The sequence below is a fragment of the Balaenoptera acutorostrata genome, chromosome 2 (assembly GCF_949987535.1).
Source record: "Balaenoptera acutorostrata chromosome 2, mBalAcu1.1, whole genome shotgun sequence".
Classification (NCBI taxonomy): domain Eukaryota; kingdom Metazoa; phylum Chordata; class Mammalia; order Artiodactyla; family Balaenopteridae; genus Balaenoptera; species Balaenoptera acutorostrata.
In genome coordinates, this window is record NC_080065.1 from 161,635,461 (window position 1) to 161,648,648 (window position 13,188).

The 13,188-nt window shown below is 40.7% G+C and overlaps 1 protein-coding gene across 1 annotated transcript in view; it reads right to left on the reverse strand.

Annotated features, from left to right (window-relative positions):
• Nucleotides 1–12,568, reverse strand: part of LOC130707185 (uncharacterized) — a 107,425-nt gene extending 94,857 nt beyond the window's left edge. The window contains exons 1-2 of the mRNA XM_057540407.1: nt 12,512–12,568; nt 12,082–12,411 (exon numbers count right to left, since the gene is read on the reverse strand). Coding sequence (XP_057396390.1) covers nt 12,082–12,411; nt 12,512–12,568 — 387 coding nt within the window. The remainder of the gene's footprint in view (nt 1–12,081; nt 12,412–12,511) is intronic.
• Between the last annotated feature and the right edge of the window lie 620 nt (nt 12,569–13,188).

Below are 13,188 nucleotides of genomic sequence, written 5' to 3' on the forward strand. Positions count from 1 at the left end.
CGCGGTGCGGGGACCGCTCTTCATCGCGGTGCGCGGGCCTCTCACCATCGCGGCCCCTCCCGTTGCGGGGCACAGGCTCCAGACGCGCAGGCTCAGCAATTGTGGCTCACGGACCCAGCCGCTCCGCGGCATGTGGGATCTTCCCAGACCAGGGCTCGAACCCGTGTCCCCTGCATTATTGGCAGGCAGATTCTCAACCACTGCGCCACCAGGGAAGCCCCTGCAGTCACAATTTTTATTTGCAAACCACGACTACCGCCCTCAGTGGACCCATGTCTTCTGTCCCAGGGTTCCTTTTCCTCTAAGAATTTTATGATCTGCATGAATCACTTTGCATAGATAACTAAAATTGATCATTAAAATCTGAAATTTAAAAAAAAAAAAAAAAGAGCATGCAACACCCCGTTCTTATTTTGCTTCAAGGATACTCCTACTGAGCTCATGGAGCTGAAAGCTGCAAAAACTTGAAGGATCCTCCTCTCAGGTTGAAAGACTAGGACATGAAGTACCCAAGTATGCCACACAGAGTTCAAGAAAAGGAATACAGCCAGATCTTCCATCTAAGTATCAGGAAGAAATCGGAGGTAGGGAAAAGAATTGGGGTAGCTCAGCAGTAGCCTTTTTCTTAACGTCAGAAGCCTGATTTTTATTCCGAAACAAGACTATAAAACAACATTTCCCAGACATTCTCGCATGGAGGTGTAATCATGTGACTGTGTCTGGGCCAATGACCTGCAAGAACAAGTGTTATGCTGGCTTCCAAAAGGCTCTGGCAAAAGTCCAACTTAATGAAATGAAAATGTCTGATTAGACCTTGACTTGTCCTGACAACTCTGGTCACAGGGAAAGCAGTCTTATTGACTCATCATGTCATTTCGCTCAACTATTAATGCAAGGAGTATCATGAGGAAGAAAGAACTGCTTGCAAATGGACAAAATAAGCAACAAATACCCCTGTCAACAGTATTAAATTATTTATCAATCACACACTACAGGTTATATCACAGTAGTTACAAGGATGGAGGCCACTGGGTCCTCACCAACAAAAAGACTGGTTCTTCCACTTTTAGGACAGTTATGTAGAGCAGGGGTCCCCAACCCCCCAGGAACCTGGCCGCACAGCAAGAAGTGAGTGGCGGGGAGCGAGCGAAGCTTCATCTGCCGCTTCCCATCACTCACATTACCACCTGAACCATACCCCCAACCCCCCGTCCGTGGAAAAACTGTCTTCCACGAAACTGGTCCCTGGTGCCAAAAAGGTTAGGGACCGCTGATCTAGAGGACTACAGCGCACTCAGCGTTTATCAGGAGTCTGTGCTTTCATAGAATCTACTCTTCAGTAAGTCTACGAATCTTTTATCCTTGGCCCTAAACGCCAAAATCAGGGTTGTACTTTATTATAATCAAGGTGTTCAGGAATTTCTGGTGAAAATGAAAGTTTATACTCATATTAAAAGTGAATAAATGTTTCTGAATCTACCTTTCATCTTTGGTTAATATGTTTCTTACTAAACAAGCCAAATTCATAAAGGAAAAGACAGGTTACCTCATAACACTTTCTTTTCAACTAAAGCAGTAAAGACCCACACTAACACCGCATTTTTTTACTTCCAAATTCTATACATCAGGCTTCTCACAGAAACTTTCACTTCAGCCAGTGGAATACCTTGCAGGAGGCAGGCACTCAAGAAATATTTGTTAAGGTGACTTGAACATAGTAACACATTAGGTGAACATTATAGGAAGTTAGCCTAAGGGCTCTTCACTGAGAAGAAAACAGCTTTTTACCATGTTCTTTATTGCCAAGTGAAAGGATATACATATATAGCCTTGTTCGCTCAAAATGTACCCTCTCCACATCACTGACATCCTGTAAATGGCCATAAATCACAACTGGTCCCTGTCATGAGAAAAACTGTGTGTCAACTTGAGTGTGTCTGCCTTAAAAGACAGGTGCAAGGGTAAAATCAAACATATTTAAGTGCTTGGGAAAGAAACACTGCTCTACAGAAGCAAGGGACTATTAGGAATTATAATTAGGAATTATATATGGAATTATAGCAGGAATATTCCTATATATAGGAATTATAGCAGGAATTATAAACATATACACCTTTTATAGCAATAGACTCCAGACAGGAAATCAGGATGAGACTGGTCTATCCTGGCATTCATTTCATAGAGTTTAGTTTTGTCTGATGAATATTTAAACCCAAAGCACTGCAGTGGTAGTGCCAATATATGTCATATTTTCAGTTGCATCTCCTTTCTGGACTAGGAGCGCCCCTAACTACTCATAAGCCTTAAAATCCTAATTATTGGGTAGACCAGCGGCAGACTGGAGTGACACGAAATTAAGGTTGACTTTTCAGAAAATAGGCACATGTCTTGTACTGCTCTATTAGATACACTTTGGCATTTTGCAGAGCCCAAATGAATTACAGAAGAGACACAGGTACTGTTAATACATCACATGCCTTCTAAAAATTCTGGAAGACGTGGGGAGTCCCACATCATTTCTTTGGGACTGGAGACGTTGCCAAGGACTAAAATTGATGATGCATAGAAGGAGAACCCTCCAAAACTAACTCCTCTGCTTTGCTGACCCAAAGGAAGCCAAAGGAAAGAGACTCTCTCACTCCAAGTAACTCCCTAAACTAACAATGTTTAGAAAAAACAAGTATTTTCAAGATGGTTCAGAGTTGGAGGATAGCAGGCAGAGAGTAGAAACTGACTTGGATTTGATTATGGGGTCACGAGAAAGGATCAGAAGTGTTCATTTTTAGTTGTTATTACTGAAGTTTTTATAAAATCCCAAGACATTCACTAGAACTTTACTAATTAAGACACGTAACCCACACACAACTAGACTACAAATACTTATAATACATGTTTTTGGTTTTTGTTTTTTGAGAAAGAAATCTCAACTACCAAAGGTTCACCAGCTGCAGGACTTCAAAGGCAGTAATAGGAGCAATGGTCTCCAATGACTCAATTTGGAAAGAAAAATCTCTCACACAACCCACCCATTAGACAAGATGACATATACATCTACTTCAGGACACCTTACGTTTTGGATGAATAGCCTTGAATTTACTTCACAGCCAATAGCTTGCCAGAGAAAACTTCGAGTTGGATCCTATTACTTAATACACTAAATCCACAGCTCAAAGTCCATCTCACTGGATAACTGAATATAACTAGCGATGGGAATTAAAACTGAGGATGCCAGCAGCCCTGATTTCACTGTTATTATTTGTACTGTGTGAAATGATTTTCATATTGGCAAGTATGGGATCTCTGAAACTGTGCACTCTTCCTATCTACCATGGTACATACGATTATTTGCCCATGCACGCTCTGAGGGGCAATGTGGTACAATGAAAGGAGCCCTGAGCTTGAGTCAAAACCAGTTCTAGTGCCAGCTCTGCCACTATCTGGCTGAAGACCTTGGACCACACTTTAGGTCCAAGTTTACTCATTAATTTATTTAATAACCATGATTTGATCACAGACCTAAAAGAACACAACATTGCTCAGCTGTAAAAGGGGGGAAACTAGACCTAGTTTATAGAACTGGTGTTAGATTTAAATGAGATAATGGGTGTACTTTGCATCCAAGACACATTGGTGCTAGTCTTCTTCTACCACAACTATCAGGCACTGTGTTCAGTCTAAAACACCACTGCAGGGAGCACACTGGAAGCCCTCATCACGTTTGTCATCACTGGGTAAAGCCTCTTGCCTCTTAGTCAGTAAAATCCATGAAGGCCAGGATTTTCTTCTTTCTAATACACAGACACATCCTCTGAACCTGCATGTGCCTCAGCACCTAGTAAGCACTTAATAAATAATTGTTGAATGAATAAATTCTCTTTTATTCCTTAAAATAACTCTGGATCAACTAATATTTTTACCATTTTACAGTGAGGAGGCTGAATAATGAGATAAACTGTCTATAAAATCAGGTGATAAGTCCCTTCCAATTCCACAATGCTATCTATAGTTTTTATATTTTCCAATAGTTCATCATTATATCATTCTTCCTAAATAATTGCTACTTACTCACATTTATTGGTTATTGCTTAAATAATAGCAAGAGTCTCCAACTATAAAATCTACTCCTATCTTTAAGGAAAATAAAATATTTGAACTATAAAAAAAATCATTTGTTTCTAAGAAAACTTTATTCTCACATCTACACACAAACTATCTAATGAGGTTATTCTTAAGAAACTCTTCCAAGTAATTTTCCCAACCTGAACTTCCATATCCTTTTCCCCAAATAAGAAGCGAAATAAACAATCAGTCAAGAGTGATATTAAAAACATGGGGGCATGGGGCTTCCCTGGTGCCGCAGTGGTTGAGAGTCTGCCTGCCGGTGCAGGGGACACGGGTTCGAGCCCTGGTCTGGGAGGATCCCACGTGCCGCGGAGCGACTAGGCCCGTGAGCCACAGTTGCTGAGCCTGCGCGTCTGGAGCCTGTGCTCCGCAACGGGAGAGGCCGCGTAGTGAGAGGCCCGCGCACTGCGATGAGGAGTGGCCCCCACTTGCCGCAACTAGAGAAAGCCCTCGCACAGTAAACGAAAACCCAACACAGCCATAAATAAATAAATAAATAATTCCCATTGAAAAAAAAAATTGTTTAAAAAATAATAATAAATAAATAAAAAATAAAAACATGGGGGCAATCCTGTCCCTAAAACATTTCTTCACCAAAATTTGGATTCTTTCACTTTAAGAGCAGCAAGATCATCTTTTTTACTATCTTTCAGAAGATAACTGTAGCTTCCCTAGTCTGGGGCCCTAAATGAGAAAGACCTGGGTTAGATGCAGCCAATGTCACAGGGTCTCGTGGCTCTGAATCAGTATTTCCACAAACTCCCAATCATAAATGCCCCAGAGACCTCCTATCCCCAAAACGGACACTGCTGTATCTCAAGTTCAGGTTTACAGAATGATGGCCTCCTCCAAGGCCTTCCTTAGAAAACGTATTCCCAAATTTGCCATCTCACCTCACGCTTCCTTCTCCAAAAGCAGCCTACTCTTTACCACTTATAAGTCTTCTCCTCTAGAGGGCTGAATGTATATTGGGGCACTCAGCAGATATTACACTCTACTCCATCAAAAGGATCTCATAAATTTGTTTTCATTTAGTAATTAACATTCCTCTAGACTCGCAGAAGTGCTGAGGGCAAAGTCATAACGCTTTTAATGGCAAAATCAAAATGGAAGCCCAGGTCAGACTTCACATCTAATGCTGTTGCTGGCAGACCCAGTGATTTTGAGACCGAGCAAGATGATTTTATCATTAAGGCGTCACCACTGCTGTGCAGGGAATTTCTCTTTCATTACACCTCAGCTCCCTCCCACCTCAAAACGCTGCGTACAGTTCTAATGTGCTCTGAAACCACAGCAACTTATGACAGAGCAGCCATCATGAGGACCTGTAAGTCATCAAGATACATATCAACCACTGGCTATGTTATTAATACTTGAAGTATCAAATTTGCTAAGGAAGCAAAAAGGAGCTTCATTCTTCCTCAAGGGGAATCAGAAACCAGTATGTTCAAGAGAGGATTTCCATAGGAAAACCGCCCCTGCCTCAGACAGCACCTACCATCAACATGTTTATGGGCAAACACAGTATCAGAAAAACATGCTGTGAGTCTTAGAAACAGCATATGCCTCATTTCATAGGGGCTGCTATGGTGCTAGGCATTGTTTTTTGTTTTTTGGGTTTTTTTTACTGCATTTCAGAGAAATAACCGTAAAATGAAGGTCTATAACCAGCATATAACACAATAAACAACAGCATCAACTTCTGCACCCTTTTTGTGAATGGTTTCCCTATGCTTTAATTGAAAAGGTAAGTTTTAATATGCTTTGTGTTTTCTCTCAAAATAGTTTGGGACCAATTCTATTCTAAGACTTCTGTATTTACCATCTCCATCCAAGGTCCAAAGATTACAGAATTTACAAATGAAGGACACCCCCTACACACACACACACACACACACACACACACACACACACACGTCAGTAATAGAGGAGCTATGACAACAAAATTCCTGAATGACAGAAAGAAACACAGAGGACAGTGGCTTGAAACAGCAATGGTGGTCACCACAAGCTTTGTCCTAGAGTTCAGCTCAGGTCTTTCTGAAAGCCTGGACCAAAAATTCACAAAAACAAGAAGCAGTAACACAGTTCACATAACTTTCCTGAGCTTAAATATATAATAGAGCTGGGTAACTGTCCAACCTAGGTTGTATCTTCAGGGAATCTCAAACTCTCATAAAAAACCAAGGTTTCTGGCTCAAGAAAAGGCTTAAAGTTAGAGATGAGCATTGTTAAATCACTGGTTCCTATTCACACTTCAACCCTTGAAATAACGTTTCACTACTTGTCTCAGTCACCAGCGACTCTAGTCTGTCTTGAGAAAGCTCACACGCCTCCCTGGACTCAGCCATCTCCTTCTCACCGACAGGTCAGGTCCAATACAACCAAAGCTTAATTCACTTTAAAAGATATGTGAACTATTATTCAAGGACAGTAGCTGTCTGTTCACAGAAGCTTCATCCACATCAAGGCAGCTGAGTTTGTGAGCTTGATTTTTGTATTCTTCTTTCATTCTGTCAAAATTCAAGCTTACAGATATTTCTACTTTCAGTCTATTCTTTAATAAATGTCCCGCTCAGTGGAAGACAGGACTCAGAGTTTCAATGACATAACTGTATATTTTCCCAAGAAAATTGTTTATGTACCTTTCCATAAATGTTTTAACTTTTTCACCTAGAATATAAAATCCTTGAAGAAAATGTCTGTCTTCTATAGTTTAGCAAGATACATGCTCAACACAATTTCCAAATCACCTTTAGTACCAATTTTAACCATGAAGAACACTGAAAATTCTACTGTAAATTATCAAATATATGGAAGCAAATATATAAATGAAATTCTTCTGTCATTTAGTACCAAGAAGAGAGATACAAATATAGGATAATTTCTCAAATGAGTTTCAACTACTTAATGTGCTACTTTAAAGCATATTCACAAACAATAGAAATAATCAATCTGAAGAACTGGATTCATCTCTATACACAAGGGACATTTTTATACAGTTGCTCGAAGAATTAGCCACACAAGCACAATAGGTACCATAAAGATTAAAAGAAAGTAACTGCATTAAAAATACTTCAGTTTATTAAAAGGAACGGTTCCTATTTTATATGTATACACATCTATTTTTATAGAAAAGAACACATCTATTTTTATTCTAATTTCCATGACTCACTCCCCACCCATTCACCGAGGAGATAGATAACAGTTGATCCTATTTTTCACCTTTTAATTTACTCTACCTGGAGAAACAAAATTCATCACTGTCCCATGTTATTTTCCCTCCCCTTTGGACATTTATCCACTAAATAAACATCTACTACCCACTGCTGTTAAGCAGTGTGCTGGGTCCTGGGGCTCCATCCCAGTCTCCTCCGCTGGTTTCCCCTATTTGCCCCAATTTCTAAGCGCTGAAGTGTCCCAGGACTCAGCCCTGTCTCATCCTCAAGTCAGTCTACACATGCTCACTTGGTGGTCTCAGCTAGTCTCCTGGTCTAACTAGCATCTATCCTATGCTGACCACCCCCATGTTTATATATACTGCAGACCTCTTTCCTGGGCTCCAGTTTCACATATGGACTCACCAACTCATCCTCTGCCAATAGATGTTTTACAGATCTCGAACGTTTAACAGGCCCAACTAACTCCAGATCTTCTCCACCAAACCTCCTTTCAAAGGATGAAGTTGATGACAACTTCGTCCTTCTAGTTAGTTAGGCTGAAATCCTTGAAATCATCCTGACACCTCTCTCTGTCATACCCCACATCCAAGCTATCAACAAACCTCTCTTGGAAGGCTGGCCAAGGAGACACTTTGACGTAAGCTTCTGCCCAATCCTGACGCCTCTGCCTCCCTCCCACTATGTTGTTCCCAAGGGCACATGCTTACAAGTATTCTACACACTAAACCCTGTCTGAGTCTACTTCCCAAATGATCCAAATGCTTCAAGTCTTCACTACAAACATCCATTACAATATTGTGCATACAACAGCTTATCCCTACTAGAAATAAAACAAAGGATGATTTTAGGTGATCTATGTGTAGAATAATATAGTTATAGATTCAGAGATTAAGGATATTTCTTGTCTTCTTTACAAGGACACTGAATGCCTCATGCTGCCTTACTACTCTTTTTGTTTATCCTCCATGCAGCAATGAAAGGCTTTAAATAAATCTTATCCATTCAAGTCCAACTGGTATTTTTTCTTTCTCTTCCCTGAGGAGCATCTTTTTTCTATACTACCACTTCTCTATTACTTCAGTTATTCACTGCCTTTAGTTGTTTATCTTATTTTTTTCAGAAATATTCCTTCATAACAAGGAGGTGCTAAAAACCTCATTTCACAAGTAGGTATGAAAAAGAAATATCTTGAACACCTTTCCTAAAAAGAAATCTAAAGGTAGGTAATTTAGTACATAAGCCTTTAGGAAAGCATTAGAAGAAAGTAAGACAAGGTCAAATATTAACAATTTACTGAACATAAATTCTCATTACACAAAAAAGTATCTCTCCTTATAACTTCAAAATATTAATAGGGCAACACAGCAAAATATCAAGTGTCAGATGCAGCTAGACTACAAAATGTTATGTTTTTATTTTAGAAGTATGATTTTTATTATTCCTGAAACGAGAATTTTAGAAAAAATACTACCATCAGTTTCTTAACATGTAATTTATTTGTAAAAGTCAACCAAAACAATCTGAATTCAATCATCAGCTCAGGAAGCAGATTCCATGACATTTTCTTCCCCTAAATGCTAAATGACACAGGCAGCGATAAAATATGCAGAGAAAGAACCATGTCACAGAAGATGTGACAATTTTGATAAATGACGATAAACTGTGATGTAGAACAGCCGTTTGTAAGCTGCTGTTTTCAAAAACATGTATTTTAATGATGATTTTTGCCAAATATCATTTTAGAGAGATATTCTGTAATAAAACCATTGACAAACAAAATTGGTACCTTATTATAAATTAGAACAGAAATGTATTTAAGTTTTCAGCAAACTTGTAATTTTGCTTTGAATGAGAATGCATTTTAGATCCAGTCAGTTCCTTACAATGTTAAACACAGTCATCATCTGACCCAGAAATCCCACTCCGAGCTATAAAACAGAAATTAAAACATACTTTCACACAAACCCTTGTACATGAATGTTCATACATGCAACATTATTCATAAAAGACAAGAAGTGCAAACAACCCAAATGTCCATCAAGTGACATATCATATCAATAGAACAGAATATTATTCAGCAATAAGAAGGAATAAAGTACTGATACATGCTACAATACGGATGAACCTTGAAAATATTATATTAAGGAAGCCAGTCACAAGAGGCTACATATCATCATGTTTATATGAAATATAAATTCTATTTATATGAAATGCCCAGAATAGGCAAATCCCTAGAAATAAGATGTAGATAAGTGGTTGCCTAGGGTTGAGAGTGTAGAGGGAATGGAGAATAATTGCTAATGGATATAGGGTTGCTTTCTGGGGTAATGAAATGTTCTAGAATTGTGCACCGTGATGGCTGCACAACTCTCTGGCTATACACAACCTCTGAATTGTACACTTTAAGTGGGTGAACTGTATGTGAACTACATCGCAAAAAAGCTATTTAAAATGCCAGTTAAAAAGGCCAGTCATGGGCTTTCCTGGTGGCGCAGTGCTATAGAATCCACTTGCCAATGCAGGGGACACGGGTTCGAGCCCTGGTCCAGGAAGATCTCACGTGCTGCGGAGCAACTAAGCCCACGAGCCACAACTACTGAGCCCAAGTGCCACAACTACTGAAGCCCGCGCGCCTAGAGCCCACGCACCGCAAGGAAGAGTAGTCCCCGCTCGACGCAACTAGAGAAAGCCCACACACATCAACAAAGGCCCAACGCAGCCAAAAATAAATAAATAAATCAATTTACTTTTTAACAAAAGGGCCGGTCATGTTGTAGCTGTTTATAACTTGTATAGACTTTTCAAAGTCTAAATCCCTAATTATTAAAATATGTTTCTTACTGTCCACAAACCTCATTTCCTTACATAAAACCATCTGCCTAGTCCACTATAAATACTACACGTAGTGAAAGAAAGTGCTTCTAAAATTAAATCATGTTTTCAAAACAGATTTCTCCTTAATATATTTAATTTTAATGATTCGCATGTGAATTATCCACACTTTCCATTAACTATGGTTAAATTTTCAATCTCAGATAAGTATCCCCCAATACAAAAGCACATTAACAGGCCATTCCTCTCCCAACACAAGCTGTGTGGACTAAATTTTTAACGTATTAGCTTGAAGTTTAAAAAGCAAAATTAAGGAGGCAGATCTGTAAGAAAAGCAAGCACATGAAGTCTCAGAAGTTTAGAATGGAAAATATTTTCAAGATTGATCCTCTTCAGGACTACCGAAACTTTAATATCTAAGAACTAACCCCAGGAATTTTGTGATATTCTCATATCACCTTACTTTTTAAATTTTTATTGGAGTATAGTTGATTTACAATGCTGTGTTACTTTCTGCTATACATACCTTACTATTTTGCCTTATTATTTATATTTACATTAAGTTGATTCCTTTCCTTTTTTTTTTTTTTTTTTAACTTAGCAATGTATGACACAACATCAGTGAACTTATGGGTTTGGTAAGCTATCTGTACTAGTCGAACAAACATTACAATAAATAAAAGTTTAAATGGTGATGTGTCTATCACTTAAAAACATCTTGCACATGATCAGTACTACATCTACCACACTATGGGAAACACTGATCTAGTTTTATCTTTTATTTTTATGGGTGACAAAGTTGAACTTCCTGGTGACTCTCAAAAGTCTGTGCACATCAGAACCTCCTGGAGGGTTTGTGTTAAAATAGAGAGTGCTGGACTCTTCCCCAAGAGCGTAGGTCTGGGGGAAGGTCTGAGAATTTACGTTTCTAACAAATATCTAAGTGGTACTAATGCTGCTGGCCCAGGGACCGCCCTTCAAAAACCACTGACCAAAACCTACTAACCCCAAATTAGTCAGACCAGAATTTAAACTAGAACCCAATCTTCTCTTAGATGCTCTTATAATTATATGCTCTATCACACATGTTTAATGTTGCTGAATTTTATTCACCTTTCACTTAATTTTACTCTTTTCAATAAAGGTGACTATTAAATGCTAAAGATCAGGTTTATACATTTTTAAGACTTCAGAGTTGTTATAAAATAGTGATTAATAAAAATTTAAGGAAAAGAACATTACAATCACCTTTGAGGACCCTGAATCCCTTTTCTTGGTCACATACCCTCCGTTAGTCCTTTGAGATAAACATTATCTTCAAGTTTGTGTCTTATCATTCACTTGCTTTTCTTGTTAATTTTCTCATAGCTGTATCTCTAAATAACATATTGTTTAGGTTGTATGTTCTGAGCTTTATACTATATCTTTTTATGCTATTTGCTTTTTTATTCAATATGATGTTTTTGAGATGTAGCCCTCGGTTTTTATCAGTAATTCATTGCTTTCATGGCGGGACACTATTTCATCTACAAGAAAACAGCACTAAAATTGTTGACTTTTTTTTTCATTTTGAAAAAATCAGAGGTAAAAAAGAAGTTGCAAAAATAGTACAGAGAAGTCCTATGTATGCTTCATCCAGTTTCCTCCAATGGTTACATCTTACCTAACTATATTACAGTATCAAAACCAGCAAACTGGTTTTGGGACAATGCTTGTGTATAGTTTCATGCCATTTTATTATATATGCAACTCTCAATTTTTAAGTTCTTTTTTTTTTTTTTTTTTCTCGCGGGCCGCACAGGCCGCGAGACCAAGGGCCGCGGGGGCCGGGCCGGCGCGCCGCCCCCGCCCCGCCTCAGGCCGCCCGCGCTTGGGCCACCGCCCGGCGACGCGAGGCCAGTCCCACCCCGCCCCCACCCCCGCCTCCGGCCCGGGGGTCGCTCACCTTCCGCGTTGCCCCAGACCACCATGCCCGGGCACAGCCGCCTCCTCCGGCCTCGCTGGCCCCGCCGCCGCCACACAGTGCCCTCGCCTGGGGCGGGGAGAAGGGCCGGGAAAAGAATCGCACCGCCGCGCCGTGCTCCACGCTCGCCCCACGCTCGCAGCGGCCAACCTGAGCGCGCCCAATGGCTGCTCTGTCCCGCCCCCTGCGACGGGCGCGCGCGCCGCGGCTCCGCCCCGCCACTCCCCCTGCGGCGGCCGGCGCGCTCCCAGGCTCCTCCCTGCCCTTCCCCACCCGCGGCGGTTCCGGCCCCGGCTCGCACTCCGCCCCGCGCTAAGCAAGTGCCCGCCTCGCGCCTAGCCTCGGGCGACCCTGAACCACCTGCGCGGCGCCCCTCAAGGCCCGCCCGCGGAGGTCAGCCCCTCCGCTGCACGTGACCGTCTTGCTCGTGGGGGCGGAGAGGAGCGCGACGCTTGCCCGCCTTCCGCATCCCGAGACCTGCGCGCCTCCCGCTGGGGTTGATGCGCTGTTCTCCTCTCTGCGAGTCCCCGCCCCGCGCTGCACTCCCCAGTCCGGGAGGACCCTAGTTCAGGGACTGACCATGCTTAATCAAGATCATTCTATTGATATTAATGAATATCTGAGTTACTTCCTTTATTCCCCCCCCCCCGCCAATTAAAGACAATGCTCCTATTAGAAAAATGAAAATCCAAACACTGACAGCCCCAAATACTTGCAAGAATGTGAAGTAATAGGAACGCTCATTCATTGCTGGTGGGAATGCAAAATAGTACAGCCATTCTGGAAGAGTTTGGCAGTGTCTTACAAAACTAAACATACTCTTACTATACGATCCAGCAATCGGACTCCTTGGTATTTACACAGAGTTGAAAAATTGTGTCCACATAAAAAACCTGGACACAGATGTTTCATAGCAGCTTTATTCATAATTGCCAAAACTTGGAAGCCACCAAGATGCCCTTCGGTAGATGAATGGGTAAACAAACTGGTGCATCCAGATAATGGAATATTATTCAGCACTAAAAAGAAATAAGCCATCAACCCATGAAAAGATATGCAAGAACTTTAAATGCTTATTACTAAGTGAAA